We start from the raw sequence: 12,555 nt of genomic DNA, 5'->3' as shown, positions 1-12,555 counted from the left end.
TTACTGTTCACTGTAATTGTGTACTTCAATGGTGAAAGTTGAAGTTCAGTTCTCAGTAAATATTGCTTTTATTGATATACCAGTGTAATTAAAAAAAAACGTATACAATTTCGTGGAAAGTATTTGCTCCATCCTGAAAAAAATTCCCCCCACATTTATCACACTTAATTCTTTCAAATCATCAAACCAATTTTACCATTTCACCAACACAACCCAAGTAAATATGCAATGCAGTTTGTACATGATTGTATTAAGGGAGAAAAAAATCCAAATCTATCTGGCGCTTTTTCTATACTGTAATTTCTCGTGTATAATACGCACCCCCAAAGTTGACCTCAAAATTCTGGAAAACCCTTCTACCTATTTATAATGCATGTTTACAATGTATGATTTCGCCTCTACCCATATGATCAAAACATGAAGTATCTGTATTTTTTATTCAAATAATTGTTCTGAAATTAAGCACTTTATTTGAAGACGTAACACTTTCTTTCTTGCTCTTATTTTGAAATTCACAGCCCTTCTTTTATTTAGTAAATGAGAAAACACACAATTGTGCTCATATGTTTGATTACCAAGGCAGAATTTGTAAGATGGGTACAATTCTTTAAAGAAAAGATAAAAGGCCAGGCGAAACAATTAATTTTATTTTCATGGGATTCAAATTAAACTGTCAAGCTTTTTAGAAAAGCATTATCATTAAACAAAAAAGAACCATAAAGAGATTCAATAATGGATGTTATTCAGTAATCAGTCGTATTTCTAAAAAAAAATATATATATATATATATATATATATATATATAAATTAAATAAATCACAAATTCTGCTAGGGTATGTAAACTTATGGCCACAACTGTACATACAGTGGGTACGGAAAGTATTCAGACATCCTTAAAATGGTCACTCTGTTATATTGCAGCCATCTGCTAGAATCATTTAAGTTAATTTTCCTCATTAATGTACACACAGAACCCCATATTGACAGAAGAAAAAAAAAACATTTTTTTCCTCCAACATCCCAAAAACCATGCATGCTCGGTTAGTTGAAGAAATTGTCCGTAGGTGTGAATGTGAGTGCGTATGATTGTCTGTATGTGCCCTGCAATTGGCTGGCGACCTGTTCAGGGTGTACCCCACCTCTTGCCCAGAGTCAGCTGGGATAGGCTCCAGCACAACCGCGACCCTAGTAAGGATAAGTGGTATGGAAAATGGATGGCTGGACTTCAAACGGAGCTGGTTTCGTGTCATCCTCCACATTCCGTTAGTGTGAATGGCTCGCCTCTTCTGCAGAATACTCTTTGTCTCTCCATAACATCTCCGACGTAATGGATCTCTTGTCCAAAACCTAAAATTGTTTTAAAGAGCCGTGGCTGGTTTTATGCTCATTATTAGCCTGTGTGGCTGTGGTGTTTTCCATTGTATGCTTGTTGTATGTGGATGTTTCAAATAGATGGTGTAACTTTTTTGTTTAGTTTGACAGTAAACTCCAACTGGTAGTGGCAATCAACAGCTTAAATCCTTTAAGAATATTTACCAAATGTATCAACCAAACTGCTGCTTGTTGTGAAGTGAGTCAGGAATGTAGCAAATACTTTTTCACCGCACTGTGTATAACACTACAGCCTCATCTGTGAGCTTTCCCCAAAAAAATAGCCGTTAAAAATGGTACCTGAAATGTAATTTTCACTTTCCAAAAGAATGAGAAAAATGGAGTGAGCACTTTTGCCTGATTGGCTTGCAGATATTCAAAGCCTGTAATGAATTAGCCTTCACGTGACTTAAGGGCTGGTACTTTGGTGTGCAGTGTACAGACAAGCTAACAACATCAACATGCTGAAGGATGGGATGAAGATTGAAGCGACCCATGTGAAGAAAAAGCAGCTCCATCAGTACCTTCCTGCTGAATTAGTACAGAAGAAGAAGAGGGTGAGCGAATCTTTTAGAAGCGTTGTCATTTCCCACTCTTGGTTGCTTACTTTGTGTCCTCCAGAGCATAGCGGAGTTGAATCGCAGCTCCAATGGAGGGAGCTCGAAGAGGATCTCTCTGGATAGTAGTCACCTGGACAGTTCAAGAGACACCGACTCAGGGACTCCCTTCAGCTCTCCCACCAGCAAACCCTCCAAGCCTACATCTGACACAGATGACGGGTAGAAAACATGCAATTTTTGTAAAATCCTTTCCCCCCCTCCCCTTCTTTCTCGCCTCAACAAAATTTGTCACTGAAACGTCACTTGTGTGCTCCTGTTTTCTCTGTAGTGTCAGCCCTCCCAAGCAGCTTTCTGTTGAAGTTTCTCCTGCACCCAGCTCAGCAGCAGCTGCTAAAGACCAGGCCATGTCCATCCCGGCTGTTGGTTCTAGTGAGTGTTAATATTTCTAATGAAGTATATTTTATTTTCTGGCGAATGAAAGGTATCAAAATATACAGTAATTGGATTTACCACAGATTTATATAAATAAACCTGAGTTGAGTGTTCGTCATTCAGAGCCAGCAGATAAAGCAAAGACTCCTCTTCTTCCAGGCAGTAGCTCTGTCTCCACAACACTAAGTGGGAATGTGATGCCCAGTGCTGCAAGCAGCCCCAAACAGGAGCCAGAGAACCTCGAGGATTCTGTCAATGGTGCAGCCAAGAGACCGCACTCGCCTGTGCAGGAAGACAATGCCAAGAGGCATAAAGACACAGAGGTAAGACTGCTTGAGTGTTTGTATGCTTCCTTAAGAAATGTCTTATCGTTGCTTTTTTCTTTTTTTTTTTTTTCTTTTTTTTTTTTTGCTTATGTAGCAGGATGCACCCAATGCTGAGTCTACATTCAAGGAACCATTTCCACCATCGTCAGACACTCCTCGAGAAAAACCAAATATGGTATATCTTTATACTTTTTTTTTTTTTTTTTTTTTTTTTTTTAAACCCAGGTTTAAGTTTTGCCTCTTCACAATTAGACTCCTGTCTCAGAATCAAAGGCTAAGCCAATTCCAACGATTGATACGCCAAGAACACAGGTGACGCCTCCTTTCTGGGGTGTTAGATTTATAAAATAGATAGCAGGGGTATTTGTGAGAAATGTTGTTGCCTCTCCCATCAGAGGCTTCCCAGCATGGAGCTGCCCGACGCCTCCTCACCGCTGCCAGCCAGCAACAGCTGCCGTGTCGTAAAAAATTCCATCAAACTTGCCCTCAACCGCCACAAGTGAGTTTTAGATGAGAATAGTAAATTAAAATGGTTGATTATATTTGATACTCCCCCCTTATATCTGGTCTGTTTGTATGATTTGCAGCATCACACCTCCCAAGCCCCCAGTGTTTGAGGCCGCCATAACCCCTGAGGTGCCTCCTGCCAGTCAAGAAAGGGGCATGTTCATTCCTGTTATCGGTTCCAGTGAGTGCTTCGCCTCCATCACCACTAACCACTGAAGACGTGAATATTCATTAATGCTACTGTCGGAATGCCTCACTGTATCTGTGTGGTATGATTCTTTGAAGTGTAATTGGCCAATATGTTTCTGGTTTAAGAGCTAAACTTTTATTAATGTAGCAACTGTTAATAATTCTTTTATGCCCTTGTTTGTTGAGGAGTCCTGTCAGCATTGGTTCCAGGGCAATCGGTTACAACAGTCCCGACACCTAAGATTTTAAGGTTATGAACGGCACGTAATTAATGTGTATCATTTGTTCCTTCAATTTTCAATTGGTAGTTAAAAAAAAAAAAAAAAAGAACTGAAAAAGGGACTTTGTTTTTAAAAAGAAAATATTTTATTGCGGCGCCAACCGCTAACAAGATAACGTACCTTTATGAATGCTCATTACCAAACTTCTGGGTCTCGTACACCTGAATTAAAGTCAAACTTGAATCGTGTGGCCCATTTTTAAATTTCATACTTTGAATATGAAATATGAGGTAAAAATTTAACTGATAATTCTGGACATTTTTATTTTTGTTATATTTAAAAACAAATAAAATGAGTCAGTTATTCATTTTTCAATTGCCAATCGAAAATGGGTAAAATGATATACAGATTAAAATAGTTTGTGCAGCAGTATGAGAATGCGTTGTCACACGCTATAAGATGCCATGCTTGGTTACCACTGGACTCACTGGTTTTCCTTTTTTTTTTATGTCCTACAAATGTTTTTCATACAAATATATTTACTCTGATTGTGACTTCACTGTTTTACCATCGGTCAGTAATCCAAATTCGTGTTACGTTGCTGCTGTTCTAAACTGAGGACCAGTATGTAGTTTTTGCCTACTTCAGCCAAATATGGGCTGGGCAGTCAAACAATCTTATTGTCTTCATGCTAGGCTGAGGCGCATCAAGTTAAATCGGATAATACATGAATTCACGATATTGCTTTTGTGTGTATATTTTCTTCTATAGAACATGTCTCATCCAAACACACGACCCACTCCGTTGGCAGCTCTATCCCGACGTTGGTGAGCCGAGGAGCAGACCCTCTGAATGGAGCAGCCTCCAAGAGAGCCCATTCTCCCTCCCTGGAGGAGCAGGCCAAGAGACTGAAAGAAACCGAGAAGGCCAGAATCCACATAGCGTGAACTCCGGAATAGCGTCTGGATTCAGGAACGCACAGAGGTGTGGGGGCTTTGTTGTCGGGCCCAACACACAGGTTGACTTCACGCGTTCAGATCAGCCAGTTTTGGCTGTCACGTTGAAGGACAGGCACCTCACCTCCAGATCTCCAGTGGTTACAGAAAAAACAGTGAATAGGTGATTTGGTCAAACCTGAAGTTGTCAGCACTCTGCAGCCAGAGTGCTTTTTACACAACACTCAACTGAGATCTCAGACAGGAGCAGGAATTTTTTTTTTTTTTTTTTTTTTTTTTTTTTTTTTATATACACGAACCTCCCCCTTTTCCTTCTCTTCAATGTTTTTGTTATGTTTTAAAACAAAAATACCCCAATCATTTGTCGACCTTATCTACACACAACTGAGATAGGCTGATATCCGTCGTCCGAAAGAGAAAAGTCTACAGTAATTGTTTATGTACATAACGTCTTTGTCTTAAGAAAAAAGCTCAGCTCACTGTCAAGTTGCTTCTATCATAGTTTTACCTAAAAATTGAAAAAATGTTAAAAAAAAATTTTTTTTTCCTGGTGGTTTGCTCAAAAGTTGTTTGCGACCCTAATGATTTTTTGTTTTGTTTTTTGAAACAAAAACTGCTGTTTAGATAAAGCAGCATTGATTTATTGAAGGTTTGCTTGGATTTGACAGAAATCCCAACCATAGTTTTTTTGGACCAGAAGACCCACAGAAAAGGATTCCAGGTTTGTATCAGTCTTTTAAGTGTGCAATTGTTGTTTCCCAAAAACAGACCCAGCAGCGCTTTATAAGTGGTTGTCACAGATAATAGTCGGGGAAATGAGGCTTTCTGAAGTGATGAAATTGTTCTGCCATAGGAGTTTTGGAGGAGGAGATTTGCCACAGACTGAACAAAAATATGGGTTACTTTTTTATGGTTTGTGTCAATCTGAGGGTACAAACCATCTGTGTTGCTCCTAAAGCTGCACTGCAGTTTCCATCCTAGCCATTTGGGCTTTAGGAGGGTGACACAGTCTCCGACTTCTTCATAGCGCCCCCGTTTGGGGCTACCTGTTGACTTCCCTGCCAGTGAAGCAAAGGTTTGTGGTGCTTGGTGAAAACTGGTTCAAAGCTTTGCAAATTGTTGTGCTAGTTTGTGTGTATGCATGCGTGTGGTCGAGTGTGTGTGTGTGTGTGTGTGTGTGCGTGTGCGTGTGTGTGTGCGCGTGCGCGTGTGTGTGTGTGTGTGCGCGCGCATGCATGCATATATGGTTGTTTTGGAGAGAGACAAAATTCCCTTTGTTTTGGGTATTAACCCTATGCGCCTCCTGTGGAGGTTCTTAAAAGGCATCTCCTGGGGCCACAGGGAGGGCATCAGGAGACTTTTTTTTTTTTTTTTTTTTTTCCTCCCCCCCCTGTCCAAAACCCCATCCCTCCATCACAATTCATCTGACGCTAGGTGGATTTCAGCACTAAAGGTGATGTGAACAACATGTATTGCTGCATTTGTAACCAACAAGGAGCCTTCTTCCTCAGAGCAGGTACTGTTTTGACACAGGCTCTTTTTCCAGCTTCAAATTCCCATTCCCCAAAATGTACAGATGTTTTTTTTTTTTTTTTTTTTTTTTTTTTCTTCCAACGAAATATCATATGCTTCATTAATGGGGGTTTTCTTATCAATTAATTTATATTTGCATATTTGTACCATTTGATCTTTTTTTTTTAAAATAGCATTCATAATGGGTAGGTATTTTTTGAACAAAAAACTGCACCACTCTGTTTTAGGCAACGTTGTTGTTGAGAAACATTTAACAAAGGTCATTTAGATGTTTGTTTCTAAAATGTATTGAAAGGGTATTTTTGTATGTGTTATCACTTCATGTAAATGAATCTGTACAACCATTAAACCCCTGAAAACAACACCAACTCGTTATTTTTGTTTAGGCCGCAAGCTTAAACGTTGTGAAGGTTGATTTCAAATGTTTATATGCATAGTGACAGGTGGGTAGTAACGCGCTATATTTACTCAAATAACATTTTGGATAAATCGTTCTTGTCAGAGTAGTGTTAGTGAAGCATACTTTTTAATTGAGTGTTTAAAAAGAAACAGTACTTTTACTCCGTTACAATGGTCAACATGGTGCTACTGCCCCCGCGACCCGACCTCGGATAAGCGGTAGAAAACGGATTGGATGGTATCTGGCGCCATTGCTTCAAGCTTTCCCGTGAATACCACATTGACGTTTGACTCAAATTCACCAATCAAACGAAACAAGACACGTCTGCGTACAAAGTCTTCTATTGGGCTTCGTGGGCCAATCAAAGTGAGTTGTGTCAGCCGCGAGCTAGTTTACGTTACAAACTACGAAAAACACCTTTAACGTGCAGTGTAGTTTTGTCACTGCCCAAACTTGGATATTTAAGCCCATTTGTAACTTGAGAAAACACCTTACGGTAAATTGCAGATGTTGTTTTGGCTGTGAATATGGCAACCTTCGCACTATTTTATGGTCACAAGCAACTAAAACATGAATCTGGGGTTCTCTCTCTCTCTCTCTCTCTCACTCACTCACTCACTCACTCAATCAATCTCAATCTCAATCTCAATGGTGACCCGGCCAAGAAGGCAGCAAATTAAACGTCAAGTCCAAGTCAATCACATTGGAGTTTATTTCTGTTATTCTCACCTCCCTTTTAAAAAATATACAAAAATAAATTAGTTGAGTTATGCAAATTCTAGGTCACGTTAATGGTGGAAAAAGTTTTAAAATGATTTATCTTGGTCAAATTATTTTACAACACAAAAACCTGGTATTTGAACAGGGGTGTGTATACCTTTTATACACACTGCAGCCTTGTTCCTGTTTTTGCAATCTGCCTGGCGAGCCTACAGTATTGTGCTGTTTAAAAAATAGAAACTACACGATAGTATGTAGTATTAAAAATATATATAGTATAAAGAAAGTGTTTTAGATCAAGTGATATTGTTCAGCAATATCTGAATTTGCACATTTCATATTTTTAGTTTTCATTTTATTTGGACGTTCATGCTCTGATTTAAGAAAATAAATAAACCAAAAGTTACTCACGACTTCAGTAGTTTTCCCACTGAGTAATTTCTTACTTTTAATTATTTGGAGGACTACTTTTTACTTGAGTCATATTATTCTAAAGTAACAGGACTCTTGCTTGAGTACAATATTTGGCTACTCTATCCACCTCTGCATACGGGATCGCTTTGATGACGTAGCAGCAGGCATACAGGCTTGGCATATTTGGCAAGTTGCATCATTTCGATTTACACTCCCTTTTCACTAGGTGGCAGTAACGCATAAGAATTCGTTAGATTTGATTATATATACACTCCCCACCAAAAGAATTGGAACGGCAAGGTCAATTCATTTGTTTTTGATATATATTGAAGACACTTTGGTTTCAGATCAAAAGATGAATATGAGACAAAAGTTCAGAATTGCAGCTTTTATTTCATAGTATTTACATCTAGATGTGTTACACAATGCAGGACAGAGCACCTTTTGTTTGAAGCCACCCACTTTTCGCGTGAGCAAAGGTATTTGAACATGTTACTGGTGGGTGTTTCTAGTTGCTGAGGTGTGGCCTTTTAGCTTGATTACTTAAATATTAGTGCTTGCTTTTGGGTTTCACTTGTGAAAACTGCATTTGCTGAGAAGCAAACATGAAGACCAGTGAGCTGTCTTTGGGAGAAAAAGCAAACCATTTTGAAGCTGAGAGATGAGGGGAAAATGGATCAGAGATATTGCAAAAACATTGGACAAAGGCAATATAACAATTTGGAATGTCCTGAAAAAGAGAAACTCCTGGTGTTTTATGGACTGATGAGACCAAGATTCACCTCTACCAAAGTATGGAGAAAGAAATGATCTGCTTATGATCCAAAACACACAAGCTCATCTGTGAAGCATGGTGGAGGTAATGGCATGGCTTGGGCTTGCATGGCTGCTTCTGGAATGGGCTCACTAGTATTTATTGATGATGTAACTCATGATGGTAGCAGCAGAATGAATTCTGAAGTCTACAAAACCATTTTGTTTGGCAATTTAGAGAAAGATGCATCCAACCTAATCGGAAGAAGCTTCATCATGGAACAGGACAATGACCTAAAAAACACTGCCAACACAACAAAGGACTTCATCAGGGGGAAAAAGTGGAAGGTCGTGTTCATCTTTTATGAAACCCAAATGTCTTCGGTATACAACAAAAACAAGAGAATTGACCTTGTCATTCCAATACTTTTGGATACGTATGTGTGTGTGTGTGTGTGTGTGTGTGTGTGTGTGTGTGTGTGTGTGTATATATATATATACATTCAACTTTACACCGGCATGGTGGACGACTGGTTAGTACATCTGCCTCACAGTTCTGAGGACTGGGGTTTGAATCCCGGCCCCGCCTGTGTGGAGTTTGCATGTTCTCCCGTGCCTGCGTGGGTTTTCTCCGGGCACTCCGGTTTCCTCCCACATCCTAAAAACATGCATGCTAGGTTCATTGAAGACTCTAAATTGCACGTTGGTATGAATGTGAGTGAGAATTGTTTGTTTCTATGTGCTCTGCGATTGCCTGGTGACCGGTTCAGGGTGGACCCCGCCTCTCGCCTGAAGAAAGCACGCCCGCGACCCTAGTGAGGATAAGCGGTAAAAGAAAATGGGTGGATGGATGGACTTTACACCCATCTGATCGGTGTGATCGGTATTGGCCGATAATTAGCATTTTAATGCTGATTGGCTTTAATGTCATTGATCGGATCGGCAAATTATGACATCATCGATTGGCTCTGCAAAAGACATTTACTCCGCGTCACCATCGTGTAAAGTATATTTGAATCCAAAAGCTAGTTTCTTTTTAGCTTTGTCGCGTGTCTTTTGACGTAGTGCTGTAAATATCTGACCGCCAATAAAATTATTTTGGGGAAAGAAAAAAAAACATGGCGGCGGTGTGGGACAGACAACGCGTAACGCGTGGATCAGACTCCAAGACAAATTTGGTCTTTCACGATTGCACGATGTCAGACTACTGCAATAAAATCTTGTATTCCGATACCACTGCATCCCGTCTTTTACGATCACCGGGCTTTATCTTGTCAACTCAAATGCCACCGGATACACTCGTTACCAGTGGCGACGACAACAACAAGCAATTGTGCAAATGTATTGTCTGTGTGGATGGGATAATAAAATAAGGAAAAACGTGTGGTGGTCATCACCGATGCTCGGGAGAGAATGTTCATTATTTACGGATTGCTGGAGGTATGTCCACATACTTTTAAGAAAATACTGCTCGGAAGCAGGCAACAAAACTTTCTGTAGCGTAGCAAGCTAGTGCTAGCACTAACGGTTGTAGTAAATATGCCGGCGTTCTGTTGAATCTTGCTCTAAAGTTTCGGTCTGTGCGAAGTAATTAAATTACAATAAAGTAATTTCATTACACCAAGTTAGCACCCATTATTTCTGCCATGTAATGTTGCTTTGACCTGACCTGACCTTAACAACTTATGTCAGTGGCCAATCCTTGAATGCCGCTCTAGAGGTAATTGTTTTACCTTTTGTCTAAATTGCTAGAGAACACTTTTGAAGATACTCAGTATACAGTATACAAGTATATACAGTAAATGAACAAGTCATTTAAATAGACACATTGCTCCATCTTGTGATCGGATCGGTTATAGTTTTTTTTAAACTTGGTGATCGGCCCCAAAAATCCTGATCGTGCAAAGCTTATATATGTGTGTATATATATATATATATATATATATATATATATATATTACTTATTTAGATTGTACACTGGACAAATTTTAAGTGCATTTTTCATGAGAATCCTGTTGGGATGACTAACTTAGACGACGAACGTATAAACCAAAGTGAGGTTCTGTATTAACATTTGTAAGTTCCATGTCCACATTTATTCATACCCTATCTGTTTGGCTCCCTTAGAATGGTGCCAAAGATTTCAGTTTTTCACAAGCTGTCCACTAAGTTTGCGTACATGAATATGCTTTCCAAATCAGAAAAATTATCACCATTTTTTAACACAACTTAGTCTTTTCATAATTCTACAAACGCTCTTTGCTCAAGCCCCTACATTTACATTTGTTTTAACTTCAAATGTAATATTGACTACCTTATAAACGTTTGTCTCAGGTTTCATTGACAGTATGGTCATTTATGAAGTCAGTATCTTCCAGCATCTTCCAGACGTCGCCGTAACAATAGCCAAATGAATTATTACAGTGTAAGAATGAATGAGTAAGAGTTGGTTTGGCAAAATATGGAATGCAACATACTTTTATTTGGGAATGTTTCGTGTTAGATAAACGCTATTTTTGCTCCGTTATAGTGAGCTAAATTCCAATTGTTTTATTTTCATGTATCTGCTTGGATCAAAATGTGGTGTGTCGGCAAGACTTTCGTCACATGATTCTGTTTGACTCCATTCACCAATCAAACGGAGCCAAGCAGTTATATGATCGCACAGAGTCGAGCTGTGTGGCCTCGCACAGAATCAATGTTTGTAAGTGATTTATCTCAGTGAAATCTGGCAGAAAACGTTATTTACCTTAGAGAGGCTCCAGGTCACATGTGAACCCAATAAGCATACGCGCTGTATAAAATGGATGGATGATGGAAAGAAAAAAAACTACCCAGCTGTGTCGTACACTGTCAACTGTGTCTGCCTGCATTGTCGGCATTTCAGCCTACAAGAACTCCACTTGGAACTTAAGAAACATACAAGAGGCTGTGTCGGTTTGCATTTGCAAAATGTAATGCTCTGCGGGATAAAAACCAGCAGGTTAACTGCATGTGAATGCAAATTGAAGCTCATCTAAATCATTCAGAGTTCTCTTTCTTCCCTGCTGAAACTGTCTGCATTCAAAAAGTGCAGGGAGAATCGACAATGTATCAACAGCGTTGAAGATAAAGATGTAAGTTGGCAATGAAAATGTGGGTGACTCCACCTGTCGAAGTTCAGTACAGTGGTATTTAATTATGTTATTACAAATCTTAGCATGGTGAGCCTATTGTTTCAAAGGTGTAAACAATTAATTTGAGCTGAAAAAAATGTGTTTTAGTTAAAGTGATATTGTTGGGCAATATCTAAATTTGCACATTCCTATTTTATATTTTTGCCTATAATGTATGATAATCTGATTAAATATGAATAAATTAGAAGTTTCTCGCCGGTTATTTGGTACTTGAGTAGTGTTTTCACTGACTACTTACTCTTAAGTAAATACAATATTTGGACTGGAGGACATGATTTGACTTTTACTTGAAACATAGTAGTCAAAGGTCTCTCTTGCTTGAGTAAATGTTTTGACGCCACACCTCTGGAAGTGCTTTTATTTTTTATTATTTTTTTTTACAGAAAATTAAAATGTAAGGGTTGAATGTCACAAGATATCTCACTTTGTATTTATATAAATTAAATGTAAAAAATATTTAAAACAAGTTGAATAAAAAGTTGTCACAGGATTTTTTTTTTAAACTTAAAATTGTAAACCAATTGGAAATGTACTAGATAAACAAATTTTTATTCACATTTTTTAAAGTTAGAAATCTGAAATTGATACCGTTTTTCTTTCTTTTCTTTTAAATACGAATAACTGCTTAGCATATGTCAAACATTGAATTGTTTTTTAGCATGTTTCATTAACACAGTAAGGTAAAGTGGACCCCTGTTTCTTTAATTTTTCGGCACGTTCCAGTCAGTGGAAAATTTTGGGACACTCTATGAATGGACTTTTAATGTTTAAAATGGCCACCAATATTATGAATATATAATAATAAATGATCATAACAGATAAATAGTTGTTGTTGCCATATTCATGATTCAAGAAATGTTCTGTGTGACTGTGTATGAAGCACTATCAAGATGAAGAACTTTCTTCGTTGTGTGTAAGATCTCTGGCGTGACTCACAAGCTCCTGATTGGCCCATTCCTCTGGGGGATTTCCGCCCAGGGACTTCCTCCGCCGACTA

General features: G+C 38.6%; 1 protein-coding gene across 2 annotated transcripts in view; it reads left to right on the top strand.

The window, feature by feature from the left end:
- papolg (poly(A) polymerase gamma) overlaps nucleotides 1-6,457 on the top strand; it is a 34,827-nt gene extending 28,370 nt beyond the window's left edge. For both annotated transcript variants that reach the window (XM_061689563.1, XM_061689564.1), the window contains 9 exons: nucleotides 1,807-1,928; nucleotides 1,993-2,150; nucleotides 2,260-2,360; nucleotides 2,523-2,686; nucleotides 2,784-2,864; nucleotides 2,942-3,001; nucleotides 3,085-3,188; nucleotides 3,277-3,377; nucleotides 4,378-6,457. In XM_061689563.1, the coding sequence (XP_061545547.1) occupies nucleotides 1,807-1,928; nucleotides 1,993-2,150; nucleotides 2,260-2,360; nucleotides 2,523-2,686; nucleotides 2,784-2,864; nucleotides 2,942-3,001; nucleotides 3,085-3,188; nucleotides 3,277-3,377; nucleotides 4,378-4,553 (1,067 nt within the window). In that variant the 3' untranslated portion in view covers nucleotides 4,554-6,457. The remainder of the gene's footprint in view (nucleotides 1-1,806; nucleotides 1,929-1,992; nucleotides 2,151-2,259; nucleotides 2,361-2,522; nucleotides 2,687-2,783; nucleotides 2,865-2,941; nucleotides 3,002-3,084; nucleotides 3,189-3,276; nucleotides 3,378-4,377) is intronic.
- Nucleotides 6,458-12,555: the final 6,098 nt, after the last annotated feature.

The sequence above is a fragment of the Phycodurus eques genome, chromosome 11, assembly GCF_024500275.1.
Source record: "Phycodurus eques isolate BA_2022a chromosome 11, UOR_Pequ_1.1, whole genome shotgun sequence".
In the NCBI taxonomy this organism is placed as follows: Eukaryota; Metazoa; Chordata; class Actinopteri; order Syngnathiformes; family Syngnathidae; genus Phycodurus; species Phycodurus eques.
Note: the sequence above shows the minus strand (reverse complement) of the source record. Positions and strands in the feature narration are given on the sequence as shown.